Source organism: Hypanus sabinus, chromosome 10 (genome assembly GCF_030144855.1).
Source record: "Hypanus sabinus isolate sHypSab1 chromosome 10, sHypSab1.hap1, whole genome shotgun sequence".
In the NCBI taxonomy this organism is placed as follows: domain Eukaryota; kingdom Metazoa; phylum Chordata; class Chondrichthyes; order Myliobatiformes; family Dasyatidae; genus Hypanus; species Hypanus sabinus.
Window position 1 is genome coordinate 49,369,857 of NC_082715.1, and position 17,159 is coordinate 49,387,015.

General features: G+C 40.4%; 1 protein-coding gene across 1 annotated transcript in view; it reads left to right on the forward strand.

Annotated features, from left to right (window-relative positions):
* The window catches only part of mfsd2b (MFSD2 lysolipid transporter B, sphingolipid), a 111,081-nt gene that overhangs the window by 1,133 nt on the left and 92,789 nt on the right, over window positions 1-17,159 (forward strand). Inside the window, exons 2-3 of the mRNA XM_059981824.1 lie at window positions 11,604-11,729; window positions 16,092-16,216. Of these exons, the coding sequence (XP_059837807.1) occupies window positions 11,604-11,729; window positions 16,092-16,216 (251 nt within the window). The remainder of the gene's footprint in view (window positions 1-11,603; window positions 11,730-16,091; window positions 16,217-17,159) is intronic.

Sequence of the window (17,159 nt, forward strand, 5' to 3'; positions counted from 1 at the left end):
GTTAGCAAAAATAGCTGAAACTAGCCTTGCATTTGCCCCAGTTTGCAACAATATGGTGAGTCCTACTTCCTGGGATCCGCCTTTGAAACTTCAGCGAGTTTCAGACTTCAAGGTAGGAGAGGAGAACATAAAGTCTGAGGCCTGCTTTGTGACGGATGGCACTGAATTAGTCACTGCACTTGGTCACTGGACTGCAGAAAATGTGGAACCCTTTCGATGGGGATTCCATAGCATTGCTTTGAGAAATTGTGACAGGGATCCTGCATCTGCACAGATCACATAGGGCCAGAGCTCCATTGACTTCAATGGGAATTTCAAGGACGTAGGTTAGGAGACAAAATGGAGTATCATATTTGGATTGACAGTCAATAATGAATGGGATGCGACTGGAATCGTGCTGGGGCCCCAATTATCTATATAAAAACAGGTTTAGATAAAGTGACCAAGTGTACTGCATAAATATGTTGATGATAAAAGGAAACACGAGGAAATCTGCAGATGCTGCAAATTCAAGCAACACACACAAAATACTGGTGGAACGCAGCAGGCCAGGCAGCATCTATAGGGAGAAGCACTGTTGATGTTTTGGACCAAGACCCTTCATCAGGTCTAACTGAAAGGAATGATAGTAAGAGATTTGAAAGTAGGAGGGGGAGGGGAAAGTGTGAAATGATCAGAGAAGACTGGAGAGGGTGGGGTAAAGCTGAGAGCTGGAAGGTGATTGGCAAAAGTGATACAGAGCTGGAGAAGGGAAAGGATCATGGGATGGGAGGCCTCAGGAGAAAGAAAGGGGGAGGGGAGCACCAGAGTGAGATGGAGAACAGGCAGAGTGATGGGCAAAGAGAGAGAAAAATAAGTAAGGGGGGGGGGAAAAAACCTAAATATATCAGGGATGGGGTAAGAAGGGGAGGAGGGGCATTAACGGAAGTTAGAGAAGTCAATGTTCATGCCATCAGGTTGGAGGCTACCCAGCCAGTATATAAAGTGTTGTTCCTCCAACCTGAGTTTGGATTCATTTTGACAATAGAAGAGGCCATGGATAGACATATCAGAATGGGAATGGGATGTGGAATTAAAATGTGTGGCCACTGGGAGATCCTGTTTTTTCTGGCGGACCGAGTGTAGGTATTCAGCGAAACGGTCTCCCAGTCTGCGTCGGGTCTCACCAATATATAAAAGGCCACTCCAGGAGCACCAGACGCAGTATACCACACCAGCCGACTCACAGGTGAAGTGTCGCCTCACCTGGAAGGACTGTCTGGGGCCCTGAATGGTGGTGAGGGAGGAAGTGTAAGGGCAGGTGTAGCACTTGTCCTGAATGGTGGTCAGGATGATGGGTTAGCACACAGTGAGGACTATACAACATCTGTAAGCCAGAGGTTCCCATCCTGGGGTCCATGGATCCCTCAGTTAATGGTAGGGGTCCATGGCATAAAAAAGGTTGGGAACCTCAGCTGTAAAGGGATGTACATAGATTAAAAGAGTGGCTAAGAAAGTAAAATACGAGCAAGTGAGAGGTTATTTACTTTGCTAAGAAAGAATTAGAAGGAAATTGGAGTATTCTGATTTACAGGGACTATAGCGGACTATTAATGAATTGGGTGGCAGTTTGGAGATACATCTCTACCAAATGCACTCCTTCCCTCCGTTAGCCTGCAGGTCACCCCTGGGAAAGGCGTAGCACCTGCTTAGCACCCTTCCCATGACCCCCCCCCCCCCACCGCGATCAAGGTCATGTGAAGCAATGGGAGCAGGTGGCGGATGGTGATATGAGCAGCTGTTGTATATCTCATCCTAGTTTCCTAGTTATGTGATCACCGAGGCCACACAGTCAACCCCTAAAGCTTAGTGATAATGGCTAGAGTCACCCATTTCGCAATGGCACTGCCCAGAAGAAAGCAATGGCAAACTACTTCTGTGGAAAAGTTTGCCAAGAGCAATCATGGCCGTGGAAACACCATGATCGTCTACATCATATGACTCAGCACATAATGATGATTAATGAATATATTCATGTTCAAAATAGTGCAGAGAAGGTTCACAAGTTTGATTCCTGGAAAGAAGGTGTCAGATATGAAGAGAGGATAAACAAATTGGGCATTTACCCACTGGAGTCTAGAGGAATGAGAAGTAATCTTATTGAAATACATACAGGAGATTGTGAGGGTATTGACAGGGTAAATGTGGCAAGCTCTCCATCCCCCAGCACCCATCTCCCCCCCAGTGGGGCTACCTTTGAACTAGAGAGCATAATTTCAGAATAAGCTGTCATCCATTTAAAATAGAGATAGGGAAGAACTCTTTGGTACTCATTACAGAAAGAGCTTTGGAGTCAGAATCATGAAATACATTCAAGGCAGAAATTTGTAACCAAGCATAACTAAATAGATAAAACATAACATAACATTTGAATGTACAAAAAGTAGTGCAGATATTGGTGATTGGAAAGAATAGAACAACAAAAGTATTACCAAGACAATTAATAAGAGGCATGAATAAAAATTTTGGAAACAAACTCAAATTCAATAGAAAACACTTAATGATTTTATTGGAGAAAATGATTATGGTTATATTAAATAATGATTTTATGGCAGTACTTATAATAGAGGAAACGGATGACATGCTGGATAGCCTAAGGCATGCAATTATAAACAGGGGACATGGAGATCAAATTAAATGTAAAGAACAAAATAATGGTAATGAAAAAAAAATAATGACAATAAAGAGCTACAAAACCCCTGGACTAGATGGCTTCAATTCATGGATCTTTAAGAAAGCAATAGGGAACACTACAGACGTCCAATATTTAACTTTACATTACGGTCTCTGTCAAAAGCCTTTCCTTTGTTTTCGTAAATGCTTGCCATTCTTTGAAGAAGATGAGAGAGAAAAACAGAATATAGACATTAGCCAAGGATACCTGTAGGAGTCCCATGGAGTCCAATAAATGGATGCAGATCTCCCTGATTTCCAAAGCTTTTTCACCAAAATTCGTTGGATTTCCACTTAATCATGTGCAAGCCTTGCAGCCTTAGTGAATAAAAAGAAATAGTTATAGACAAAAGGAATGTTTAGTTTAAGTTCCTTTTAAATTTACTTTTATATAATTGTTGTTGTGTTTTCAATCATTTTATTTAAAAATGTATTTTTCATTTTTAATAGGCTTGAGTCTTTGTCACAAGCAAATTCTCAGTGACAGCTTTGACAGCCAGTAAGCCTAGAATCAGGGCCTTATTGATTGGCAAGGCAGTCGTAGAGGCAGAACCTGTCAGAAATCTATTGGAAAAAAGTCGATGGAAAATACAGCCTATTAAAAGATTACATGATTGGGCAAATTGGGTAAACAGATCTCAGTATAGGCAAATATGAGTTCATCCATTTTGGAAATAAGTATGTTAGAACAGAGTACTTTCAAAATGGCTTCAAAAATAAAAACAACAGAATTGCATAGGTCTTTAGAGTGTCATGGTCAAGTAGACAAGGTATTCAAAAAATAATAAAAGGAAAGTTGACTCTTAAGCTAGGTGGAAGTTAAGTTCCAACTATTCAACGCCTTGATTAAATGACAGTTATGGAAGGATACATTGGGCTTAGGGGGTACAGCATATGTAGATTTACCAGATTTATAGTAGGACTCCAAGTGTTAAATTAATGGAAGAAATTAAACATTTTTGGGTTATATTTGCTCAAATATTCTGAAAATGTTAAGGGCACAGTTTAGATAAACAAAGGAGAAATTAATTCTGCCATAATAAATAGGTGTTCAAAATGCTCAGTGGGTTAAGCAGTATTTGTAAAGTCAAATATAGAATTAGCTTTCAGGATGATTCTGCTTGTGCTCAGGTTCATTTCTGACTTCTAGTGTTGAATGTGTGGAATTTTCACAATTTCACTGTGACAGTGTGGGGATTGTTTCAGCACACACAATTCCTCCTATATTCCTAAAACATGCAGGATAATAGGTTAATTAGTCACTATAACTTAACCCCAGTATGTGGATAAGTAGAAACTGGGTTGGGAAGGTGTGTGATTAAGGGAGAAAGTTGCAGGAATGCAGGGAGAAAAAAACTGACTTGTATATAGATGGTTGTAGTTGGAAGGTTAATTGGTATAAACTTGGTGGTCTGAGTTGTTGTATTTCTCTAAGTCTCCAGCTCCAGGTAGAAGGAGGTGAATGAGAATGGATGGGAGAGCAAAGTAGTGTTGGAATAGGGGGATATTATACACATCAGTCATTCAAAATCTGAAATACAAGAGAATATTAGAATTACTCAGCAGATCAGGTAGCATCTGAGGTGTCAGAATAACCTAGTTGCAATTCAGGTCAATTTTATCAGAAATGGTCAGTTCTGATGCAAGTAGATAACCTGATTATCTGAAACTGTTGTAGCCTCTGTTAAGTGTTGGGTTGTAACTTGCCTGGTCAGGAGATCTCTTCCTTGAGTTCATATTTGAATTCAAGTTTAACTATTATTCAATTATACATGAATATAACCAAAAGAAACAGTGTACTTCCAGGACCAAGATGCAAAACACATTACTTACAGCACACAGCACATAACACAAATAGCACATATGGTTACAATTTCAGAAAAACATACAGTCACAAACAAAACTAAAATAATATAGCCCAAGTCCTGAGTGGTATGACTGTCGATTGATGGTAGGTTGTCCTGGTCCAACTTGTTTTCCACCAAGAGAACACCAAAGGGCAAGTAGCAAGTGAATACTGGAGTTCATTATTGGAGTAATGTAAAAAACTAAGCTTGTCAATTTTGGAGTGAGATGGAGAGTTAAAGTGACAGGCAGCTGGAAACTCAGAATCATCTTTGACGGCTGCTGTTTCAGAATCAGAATCAGATTTATTATCACTGACTTGTATGATGTGGTTTGTTACTTATGAACTCTTCTCAGGCTTCCAGCCAGGTACAGGTGTCGATTTTAACTGACTTTTCGATGACAAACTCCTCCATCTTTATAAGGGATGATGCCAAGGCATGACTAGTCCGGTGCTATATATACTCAACTTCCATCATCCGCCCCTCCTGATTGGTTAGTCCTCAACCAATCAAGTTTCCGCTGTCCCACCACGTTTAAAAATGTATTCCACTTCTTACTGGGAGCAAGACCTTCATCCTTTGTTAAACTTCTTATTCCCTATTGTCTTATTCAATGGCTTCCTTCACCAGGCGGTCCCAAAAGCCATTGGCGCGGCACAGTAGTTTTGTGTGTCAAAGTCAATCCTGTGGTCATCGCATATGCCGTGTTCTGCTACCGCTGATTTCTTCGGGTAAGCTAAATGGATACATCTCCTATGCTCCTTGTTGCGATTTCTGGCCACACGAGGCCAGTACTACTGTTTCGTGCCAATGGCTTTTGAGACTACTTGGTGAAATAAGACTAGAGAATAAGAATATTAACAAAGTCAAAGGCCTCAGACCACATAAAAACTGGAATACGATTTTAAACAAGGTGGGACAGCAGAAATCTGATTGATTGAAAACTAATCAATCAGAGGAATGGACAACAGGAGATGTGTGTATATATGCCACTGAACTAGATGTGCCTAGGCATCATTCTTGATGAAGGTGGCAGAGATGATCTTTGAAACATCGGTTAAAATCACACCTGTACCCAGCAGGAAGCCCGAGAAGAGTTTATGCGTCATATAAGCTGGGAAAGCACCAGAACCTTTTTCATGAAATTAGCTATTATACGACAACCACTATGATGAGTTGTGATGAAAGTCATCGAACTGAAATGTTAACTGATTTTTCTCTCCACTGATATTACCTGGCCTGTTAGTACTTACAGAATTTCCTTTTATCAGTCCAGATTTCCAGCACATCAGTTTTGTCTTTCATTAACTAGTTCTGTTGTTTGGAGAGTCTAGATCTGGGAAGATGTGGGATAGTAGGGTTAGGTTAGACTCAGGTTTTTCAGTGATGAATTTGGAAACACTCCCTCATATTGCAGATGGCAGAACTTTTGCACTCACACACAAATGGAAGTTGATGCTGGGCCAGTTGTTAATTTTGAAGAAGGGCATACATTCAAGCAGGAGTTGCCCATTTAGTCCCTTTCATTTATTCCACTGTTCAATCTCAAGACCATGAGATACAAGAGCAGAATTAGGCCATTTTGCTCTGCCATTTCATCATGGCTGATACAATTTTCCTTTCAGCCGCATTCTCCTGCCCTCTCCTCATATCCCTTCATGCCCTGACCAATCAAGAATCTGCCTTAAATACACATAAAGACAGCCTCCACAGCTGCCTGTGGCAAAGAATTGCACAGATACACCACCCTTTGGCTAATGAAATTCCTCATCATCTCTGTAGTAAAAGGATGCCCCTCTATTCTGAGGCCTCTGATCTTGGACTCTCCCAGCACAGGAAACATCCTCTTCACATCCACTCTATCAAGGCCTTTCACCATTCGGTAGGTCATCAGTTCATCAAATCATCATTGGCCTTTTACCTTAGCACCACTTATCCATATTCCATGTTTGCCTTAATATCCAGAACTCTGTTGAGCCTTGGAGATGCTGGAGGTCTGGAGCAACATACGTAAAATGTTGGATCCTGATGAAGGGTCTTGGCCAAAATGTAGCCTGTTCATTTCCTTCCATTAATGATCCCTTCCTTGCTGATTTCCTCCAGCATTTTGTGGTGTGTTATGTCTGTTGAGCTCTGCCCTTCTGGGTGTAGAGAATTCTTAAGACCATAAGATATAGGAGCAGAAGTCTGCTCCACTATTCAATTATAGTTGATCCTTTTTTCTCCTCCTCAGCCCCATTTCCCGACCTACTCCCTGTGACTTTTGATGCCATGCCCAATCAAGAACCTGTCAAGCTCTGCTGTAAATACACCCAATGACCTGGTCTCCACCACTACCTGTGGTAATACCTTCCACAAATTCACCACCCTCTGGCTAAAGAATTTTCTCTGCATCACTGTTTCAAATGGACACCCCTCTATCCTGAGGCTGTGCTCTCTTGTCTTAGACTCCCCTAGCATGGGAAACATCCTTTCCACGTCTACTCTGTATAGACCTTTCAACTATCCACCTGGATGATAAAGTCTCTTCTTATCTGAGTCCTGATTGGTGTACTTATTTTAAGGTTTTGACCGATGATTCTAGATATCCAAGTCAACACATATATTGTCCTTCTACTTACCCTGTCAATCGCTGTATGTTTCAGTGTGAGCACCTCTTATTCTTCTAAATTCTAGAGAGTCTTGGTGCTGTCTGCTTAATCTCTCAACTTTGGACAATTTCCCGAAACTGCTCTGGTGAATCTGATGGGTGTGTGGAGTACACTGCCAGCAACAGTGGTAGAGCTGGATACAATAGGGTCTTTTAAGAGACTCTTAGATAGGTACATGGAGCTTAGAAAAATAGAGGCTATACGGTAGTGAAATTCTAGGCAATTCTAGAGTAGGTTACATGGTCGGCACCACATTGTGGGCCGAAGAACCTGTAAAGTGCTGTAGATTTTCTATGTTTCTTAATCTTTGCTGCACTCATTCTAAGATAAGAAAATTCTTGAGGAAGACACTACCAATACACAATATTCTTGGAAGACACGTTTATTCTTCTTTTCTTCAAATGCCCTTGGAAAGAAGGCCACCATACTCTTTGTTTCCCTCTCCTCCTGTTATACCTCCATTTTAACTTTAAGTAATTCATGATGCTTTTAAAATTTCTTCCATGAAGGTACATGATTGCACATTTTTCCCCATATGTTTCATCCACCAAGTCCTGGTCTGAAATTGAAAAATTACTGTTAATCAAAATAATTGGAAGAAACAGGAAGCATGGTATATGGAGTTTTGACAGGGATTAGCTCATTGACTAGTGGAGTAGGATTGAGGGCCCACTCTCATTCCTATCATTTTCATCCACATTCAGACTTGGGCATAAATTCTACATCCATAAAGGCCAAGGGCCAATAAATTTTTTAAGTCATTCAATTTTCTTTCCTGTGTCTGAAACTCGTGTATGATTTCTAAAGGTACTAATATGTTCTAATGTTGAAAAGGATCTTGATCGGGATGAGGTCGAAGTAGAGCGGGCCTGTGTGCTGGACAATGTGGAGATTAAGGAAGAAGTACTGGATCTTCTTAAAAACTTTAAGATTGATAAATCCCCAGGGCCGGATATGATACACCCCAGGTTGTTGTGGGAATTGAGAGAAGAGATCGCAGGAGCATTAGCCATGATCTTTGAATCCTCTTTGGCTGCAGGGGAAGTGCAGGAGGACTGAAGAATGGCAAATGTAGTTCCCTTGTTTAAAAAAGGTAATAGGGAGAAACCTGGGGACTATAGACCGGTGAGTCTTACGTCAGTGGTCCGCAAACTACTGGAAAGGATTCTTAAGGATAGGATCTACGAGCATTTGGAGAAGTACAGACTATTCATGGATAGTCAACATGGCTTTGTGAAGGGAAGATCATGCCTCATGAGCCTGATTGAGTTTTTTGAAAAGGTAACAAAAGAAATTGATGAGGGTAGGGCAGTGGATGTGGTCTACATGGACTTTAGCAAGGCATTTGACAAGGTCCCTCACGGGAGACTCATCCAGAAAGTCATGAGGCATGGGATAAGTGGAACCTTGGCTGTTTGGATAAAAAATTGGCTTAAAGGAAGAAAGCAGAGGGTAGTTGTGGAAGGAAAGTATTCTGCCTGGAGGTCGGTAACTAGTGGAGTGCCGCAGGGATCTGTTCTGCTATTTATGATTTTTATAAATGACCTGGATGTAGAGGCAGAAGGATAGGTGTGTAAGTTTGCGGATGACACGAAGATTGGAGGAGTGTGGATGGAGTTGTAGGTTGTCGAAGGTTACAAGAGGATATAGACAGGCTGCAGAGTTGGGCAGAAAAATGGCAGATGGAGTTCAATCCGGACAAGTGTGAGGTGATACATTTTGGAAGGACAAACCAGAATGAGTACAGGATTAATGGTCAGCTACTTACGAGTGTGGGTGAACAAAGAGATCTTGGGGTTCAAATCCATATATCCCTCAAGGTCACTGCGCAGGTTGATTGGGTAGTTAAGAAGGCCTATGGGATGCTAGGCTTCATTAACGGGGGATTGAGTTCAAGAGTAGAGAGGTCATGTTGCAACTCTACAAATCTCTGGTGAGACCTCACTTAGAGTATTGTGTTCAGTTCTGGTCACCTCATTATAGGAAGGATGTGGAAGCTATAGAGAGGGTGCAGAGGAGATTTACCAGGATGTTGCCTGGTTTGGAGAACAAGTCATATGAAGCAAGATTAGCAGAGCTGGGATTTTTCTCTTTGTAGCGTAGAAGAATGAGAGGGGACTTGATAGAGGTCTACAAGATTATGAGAGGCATAGATAGGGTGGATAGTCAGTACCTGTTTCCCAGGGCACCAATAGCAAACACCAGAGGGCATATGTACAAAATTAAGGGAGGAAGGTTTAGGGGAGACATCAGGGGTAAGTTTTTTTACACAGAGGGTTGTGAGTGCCTGGAATGACTTGCCAGGGATGGTGGTGGAGGCTAAAACATTAGGGGTATTTAAGAGGCTCTTGGACGCACATGGATGAAAGAAAAATGGAGGGTTATGGGGTAGTGAGGGTTTAGTACTTTTTTTAAAGGATTATATGGGTCAGCACAACATGGAGGGCTGAAGGGCCTGTACTGTGCTGTAGTGTTCTATGGTTGTACGGAAACTTCATCTTTAATAAAGACCATAATAGAGTAAGGATTCCCAAACTGGGGTCCATGACATAAACAAGGTTGGGATCCCTTGTCATGGAGTCAAGTTATACAATAGAGACTTTATCCATTGCCAAGTTTTTGTTTATCCACCCTAATCCCATTTCCCCTCATGAGGATGCTACTCTTCTATGTCTTGCCTATTAGAGTGTCTGTCAAAATTCCTCTTAAACATAGTAATTTTACATGATTTCCTATCTCTTCTGCTGGTGCGTTCCAGATATCAAATATTCTGTGTAATAAAGAAACTCCTTACTGCTCAGATCCTCTTTAAAACCCCTTTCACTCACCTGAAACCTACACCACTTGTTTTTGTTATCCTTACATGGGAAAGAAGATTTAGGATGTTTACCCTTTCAGGTCACCTCCCAACCTCCTTCTCTCAGAGAGATGAAGCCCAGCTTAGCAAAACTCTGCACATTAACTAAGGTCTTTCAGATCAGACAACATCCTGGTGAATTTCCTCTGCTTTCACTCTAACACAAGCACACACTTGAATTAGAATCATAATCTAATTCAGATAGATTTATATGGTGAGATATGATTTTAATTCCTAATGACAATTTTTAGAAAAATTGTGTTGTTTCCAGTATTTGCTCCTCAAGGATGTGACAGCTCAAAAACGCTTTTTGCCGACTGAATGACTGAGCTCAGCTGCAGTGCTACAGGAATTGTTTATAACAGACTAACTAAGGGAAGACCATATATATTGACTGTATTTTTCTAGCCTACAGTCACGGAATGGAACCATATCTTATCGAATAACTTTTCTTTTCTCTTGTCATTCCTTTCATTCTATTACCCTTTAACCGCAACTGAAGAAAAAAAGCTCATGTGATCATTTTTATTCCTGTAGTTGACAATGTATACATTCAGAATGTCTCCAAATGCTTTAGACCCAATAAATTATTTTTGATCGTAAGTCACTTTTGAAATAGCAGTGACTAAATGTGGCATACCTACAAACAGAAATGGAGAAATGACTCTGTTTATATAATGATAATTGCTAATTTTTATATAAAAATAAATATTATTCATAACAAATACTCATTTTCAGGAACGAACTATGCAATGCCTTTTTATTCTTCATAGACATTGTGTTCTTTTACCTTTCTTAAAACTCTTGCCACTCAAGTGGCCTACTGAAGTGGTATATTGCTACAATAATTGAGGGCTTCTATACCCAAGCCTGCCTCTCCCTGTCAAGCAGAAGAAGAAGCCTATACCATGGTCCTTCCCCACCTTGCCCTTGTGGTGGCGGCACCAGGCTTCAGTGTGTCCCTCAGCATGTGCTCCATTGCCTGCTCCATGCCAGTCAGCAGCATTAATCTACAGGCATCTCTCTGTGCTGACAAACCAACAAGTTCTTGGTGGACCAGGATTATGAACCAAATATTGGTGAGCACATAATGTATACATCCTTGGTAGTCTTTGAAGAATAGCTGTAGGTCCTTTTGATTCTACCTTACGGTGCAAGCAGGTACTGACTCAATGATACAGCACTAGTCTAGATTTTTATTTTCAAGATTTTACAACCCGCGCACATATATACAGAATGGTGCAGTCAATGAAAACTGAAATTAATTAGAATTGTATGAACCTGGCTGAGGTGAACTTTAGTTAGCCTAAGTCGGGTGATGAATTCTGACAATGCAACAGTGAGAAAAAAAGAAAATGACACATTCTTTGTCCTTTTTAGGATGGTTTTATAGTATTTTGATGGTTTCAGAGTATGTTGAAATAAACGATGCATTTTAAGCAATGCATTTACTTTGAATTGTTTATCATTTACGTAAAGGTGTTTGATCAGTTTCCAAATTGTGGATATCATAATAATGATATGTGTCTGCTTTAGGCCAAAACTTCGAGAAGATTGTCTATATGCAGCAAGATATGTTTTGCAATTGGAGGCACTCCGTATGAGGTGGCTGGAACCACAATAGGCTTCTTCCTGCAAATCTATCTACTTGATGTAGCTCAGGTGAGTATATTTAGAGAAGGATAGACGCATAAAATAATTATTGAAAATAACTGCATTTTATCCTTTTAGGAACAAGTAACTGATATTACTAATGGAAGTTGCCAGCAGTCACAGTGGGGTTATATTTAGTTCAAAAGTTGAACCAGAGAGTTCATTCACTGTCTCTAAATCAGTGTGACATAAATTGACAAAGGTTCACATTGTGACTGAAACCATGGCCACAAAACCCTAGTTCTAATGTACAAATTGATTGAAAATGCATTCTTTACAGAGTCAGCAGTATACTATTCAATCCAATGAACTGTTTGTCATCCTTTTGGAAAGAATATATTTATTGAGCCAAACAAGTAGCAATACAATTGGATGATTCTAATTCAGTTGAAACAAATGCAGCTGCTGTAGTGGAAACAAATGAAACAACACAGATCCTTCCATTAAAACAAAGACCTAACAGTTGGGCACTTCAGCCAATTGAGAAGTACAGTTCTATATTTATTTTATAATCAAATTGACAGTGAGTGATTTAAAATATATTAAAGACCTTGAAGTCCATGAACTCACTGGAGGTGCAGAAGTTGTAATCAATAGTAAATCAATGGGACTGCATTCTATTCAGACTTGGTATGTGTTATATTAACAACAGTCTTGGATTGAGAACCCGTCTGATCAGCAATTTGCTAAAAGGATTTATAATATTCTTTGCTCCACAGTAGAAAAGCAGCTCTTATATTTGTATGCCTCATGTCTCTTCAAACAACTCCATCATATTTGCTCATTCCGACCATTTATGTAACCATAAAGATGGTCATAGCAACGTTGCAAGGCAAAATAAAAAGCTGATTTCCCCCTTCCCTCTCTCAAGTCCACCACTTGGAGGAGTTCTTTATTTACTGAGCATGCATCAGAATGCCCTATATTCTCTCCGTGTATTGCAAGCTGTGCTTTAGGTGACAAATATCATTGAATTTAGCTTTTAGCCTTCTCACAAGATGTTGCTATTTTACAAAATGCAAGTCTAAAACCAGATTTTATCATTAAGGACAGAGGAACATGTGAGTAAGGATGTAAGAATTAGGAGAAGTCGGCTCAGCCCCTTATGCTAGCTCCGTCAGCCAAAAAATCAGGGCTGATTAAATTTTGGTCTTAGCACCAGTTGCCCATGCTCTCCCCGTACCTACTGGTTCCATTCTTGCTTCAGTGATGTTATCTTGATATCTCCCTGGCGCAGAGAATTCCAGAGATTCACAACCCTCAAAGGGAACTTATTCCTCTTCACTTCCATCTGAAATGTTTGATAGACTAATTTTGAAATGACACTTCATAATGTTTGATACCTCACTGGCGGAAATATTCTCTCCGCACTCTCCTTCAGAATCTTACACATCTCATTGAGGTCACCGCTTATCTTCTAAGCACAAGTGTGCATGGATTCAATCTGTTCACCCTCTCTTCTACATCAATGATGTCATTCCAGGACTCAGACTAGCGAGTATTCTCTGCACTGGCTCCAGACAGGTATGTGCTTCCATAGAGTTAGGAACTAGGTTTCTATTCCAGATTTCCAGCATGTGCAGGTTTTGCTTTGCAACAGGGAGCAATGCGATCGCAGCAGGACTTAAATTCGAAGAATGGGCAAAAAAGTGGCAGATGGAATACAGCATTGAGAAATGTATGATAATACATTTTGGTAAAAGGAACAATTGTGTGGACTATTATGTAAATAGGGAGAAGGTTCAAACATCAGAGGTGCAAAGGGACTTAGGAGTCCTCATGCAAGACTCCCAGAAGGTTAATTTACAGGTTGAGTCTGTGGTAAAGAAGGCAAATGCAACGTTAGCATTTTTTTCAAAGGGAATAGAATATAACAGCAAGGAGATAATGCTGAGCCTTTATAAGACACTAGTCAGGCCACACGGAGTATTGTCAACAGTTTTAGGCCACATATCTCAAAAACGATGTGTTGTCAATGGAGAGAGTCGAGAAGAGGTTCATGAAGATGAAGAGGTTAACATATGAGGAGTGTTTAGCAGCTATAGGCCTGTACTCACTGGAATTTAGAGGAATGCAGGGCATCTCTGAAATCTACTGAATTTTGAAAGGACTAGATAGGGTGGATGTGGAGAGGATGTTTCCTCTTGTGGGGGTATCCAGAAGTACAGAACACAGCCTCAAAACTGAGGGGTGACCTTTTAGAACAGAGGTACGGAGGAAATTTTGTACCCAGAGAGTGGTGAATCTGTGGAATGCTCTGCTACAGACTGTGGTGGAGGCAGAGTCCGTGGGTATGTTTAAGGCTGTTCCCTGATCAGTCAGGGCCTCAAAGGATATGGCAAGATGGCAAGTGTATGGGGTTGATTGGGAACCACAATCAGCCATGATGGAATGGTGGAGCAGACTTGATGGGCTGAATGGCTTAATTCTGCTCCTATGACTTATGGTCTTAAAATGAAATGTGCCAGACAAAAGCAAAATACTGCACATGCTTGAAATCTGAAATAGAAACAAAAAATGCTACAGGAACTGTGGATGGAAAAAAAGCGTTCTTAGTCTTCTAGAGCTCTATCCACACAGGTTGAATGTTTCCAACATTTCTTACTTCTCTTCTAATATTTATATTTTTGTGTATCTGTGCACTTGTAATGCTGCTGTGGCATTGAAATTTCCTTTGGGAATATAGATAGACAGATACTTCATTGATCCCAAAGGAAGATACAGTGTCAATGTACAAGTGTGCAGACGTTCAAATATTAGAAGAGAAGAAAGAAAGAATAAAAAAAGTAGCCTCAAACAGTCTAACGGGGGGGGGGGGGGGGGATAATCTCTTCCCCGGCTATAGTTTGACTCATTAGGTTGACAATAAGAATGACCTCATATCGTGCTCTAGTCTTAGTCTATTACAGAAAGTGCTCCTCTATTCAACCAAGGTGGCACACAGAGGATGAGAGACATTGCCTATAATTGTCAGGATTTTCCCATTGGGTCCTTTGTTCTGCCACAACCTCCAGTGTGACCAGTTCGATTCTTGCAACAGAGCCAGCTTTTCTAATCAGTTTTATTGGTCCTGTTGGCATCACCCATGATGACGCCATTGCCCCAGCACATCACCTCATAGGAGATTATACTGGCGACAACAGACTGGTAGAGCATGTGTAGGAGAGGCCTGCATACTCCAAAGACCATCACTCTCCTCAGGAAGACTTTTGCACAGTGTTGTAATAATTTTATGTGTTGCACTGTACTGCTGTTGCAAAAAAAAAACAAATTTCATAACAGATACATGTGTGTGATGAAAACCCTGATCTCGATATGAGCCGAGAGTGGGAAGGGGGCAGGGGGAAGGGAATCATGTTTGGAAAAAAGAAAAGGGAGACGGCAGGGAATGGAAGCACCAGAGAGACATTGTGTAAAGATCAATAAACCAATTGTTTGGAATCAAATGTGCATGCCAGGTGTTGGTCTGGCTGTGTTTACAGCTGCGCCAACCCCAACCCTGGCACTTCTCTGTCACCTGTCCCACACCCTTCCTGTGGCGTTCCACCCTCGTCATTTCCAACGTCCTTTGCTCCCGCCAGATTTACAAACTCGCTCTGCCCTCCACCTTGACAAATACAGTACTGTGCAAAGTCTTGGACACTTCCAAACTTTGAGTCACTGCAAGCATGAAGGACAATCACATGAACACCTTCGCCTTCAGTTCTTCACCTTAGTTACTTTCACTGCACCATTTATGCAAACTCTGCAAAACCTTTGTTGATCTAAATGTGTTCTTTCATGTAAAAATTGTGTAAAACTCATGATTAGTTGATGTTTTTTCTCATATGATTCTCATCTGATGTCACGTGCTTGTGATGGTGCTGCAGTTAACACTTTCATTACACCTGTGCATGTACGTACTTGTGCATATAAAAATGAACTTGACTTTGACTTTGTTAATAAAGAGTCAAAAACATCAACAGATAGGAACCTCAGATAGAAAATTAACAGGAGAAAGCTGAAGTCACCCACGTTAGCAAGAATAAATTTTGTCTGAGAGGGGATATATTACGTCAAAAACATTACTGGACCCAAAAACTTTGAGTCCATTTAAGCCTTATCTAAAAAAAGTGTTATTTTTCCAATTTCCCTTGTGGCCTGAGTGAGTGCTGAGCTTCTGTGATGTACCAGTGCTCACTGTAATAACATTGAAGTCACTACCATTTAGGATCCCTGGGGACATCAGAAAAGGAAGTTATTAGTCTTCTCACTCTAATTTGAAAGCACAGAAGTGAATAGGAAGACACTTGCTCAGTCAGACTCCTTTCTTATGTTACATTAGTTGTAAGAATGCTTTCTTCTCATTCCTTTTCTCATTTTTGATTTCAGATAGCTCCATTTCAGGCTTCCTTAGTACTGTTCGTTGGAAGAGCCTGCGATGCCATTACAGACCCAGCCATTGGATATTTAATCAGTAAAAGCAAGTGGACAAAGATCGGAAGATTAATGCCTTGGTCAGTAAGCTTTATAGATATTTTAAAAGGCGTGTATGCAAGGGATTTGCGATGTTTTGGGATCAAACCCCAGGCGTCACTACCATTGTGATGATCACTGAATCAAAGATGCAACTAACAGGCCAATTTTACCTCACACCTGGTGGGAACTCGATGGATGAGAATACCCAAAGTTAGTAAATGTTATTAAAAAAGGCTATATTGATCTTTCAACAAGTTCTAAGCAGACTTGCTATCATTATCTAGAGTATCAAAAGTTAAGAATGATTAATCTTAACTTTTGAAAGGAATTTATAGATTAGACTGAAAAGTACTTTAGTCTTCTGATGAGAGTGTCTGGAACATCAAATCATAACCTTGAAATCAGAGCCAGTTTCAGAAATGAAATTAGGGAATAATTATTGTCCCAAAAGTGTATATAGAACTCTCGCCAATAAAACACAACAAATCTGAGGTAGGAAGATTTTTCCCAGACATGAGAAATGCAGCACATAGGTCAAGTTATGGTACAGACCATGGTGGCAGAATAGGTTAAGGAGCAGAAAGGACTGATCAAGTATCTACGCTCCCATGTTCAGAGAAGCTGAATCTGAAAAATGTTCCCCAAACCATTTGTGAGATTTGAAAAATGAAGCACCTGTTCAAGTAGGTAAAAGGTCTAAAATAAGTGAAAACTAGATTATAGATAAGACTATAATTCAGGCCTCACTGCAGACTTACTTTTATACTTCATGATCACTGCATTTCAGTGTAACTGTGAAGTTTCTTTAAGATTAATCCAGAGTATCTAATTTCTCCTAGTAGAATTTAAAATTGAAGTGTAAAAAAAGAATGATTTCTATGGAACACTATATTATGCATGTTTGCAGCCTGCCATGGGCAGGAGTTGCACATCGTGAAGAAGAAAACAACATTGTGCAAATCTGGTCTGTTGAACTGGGAG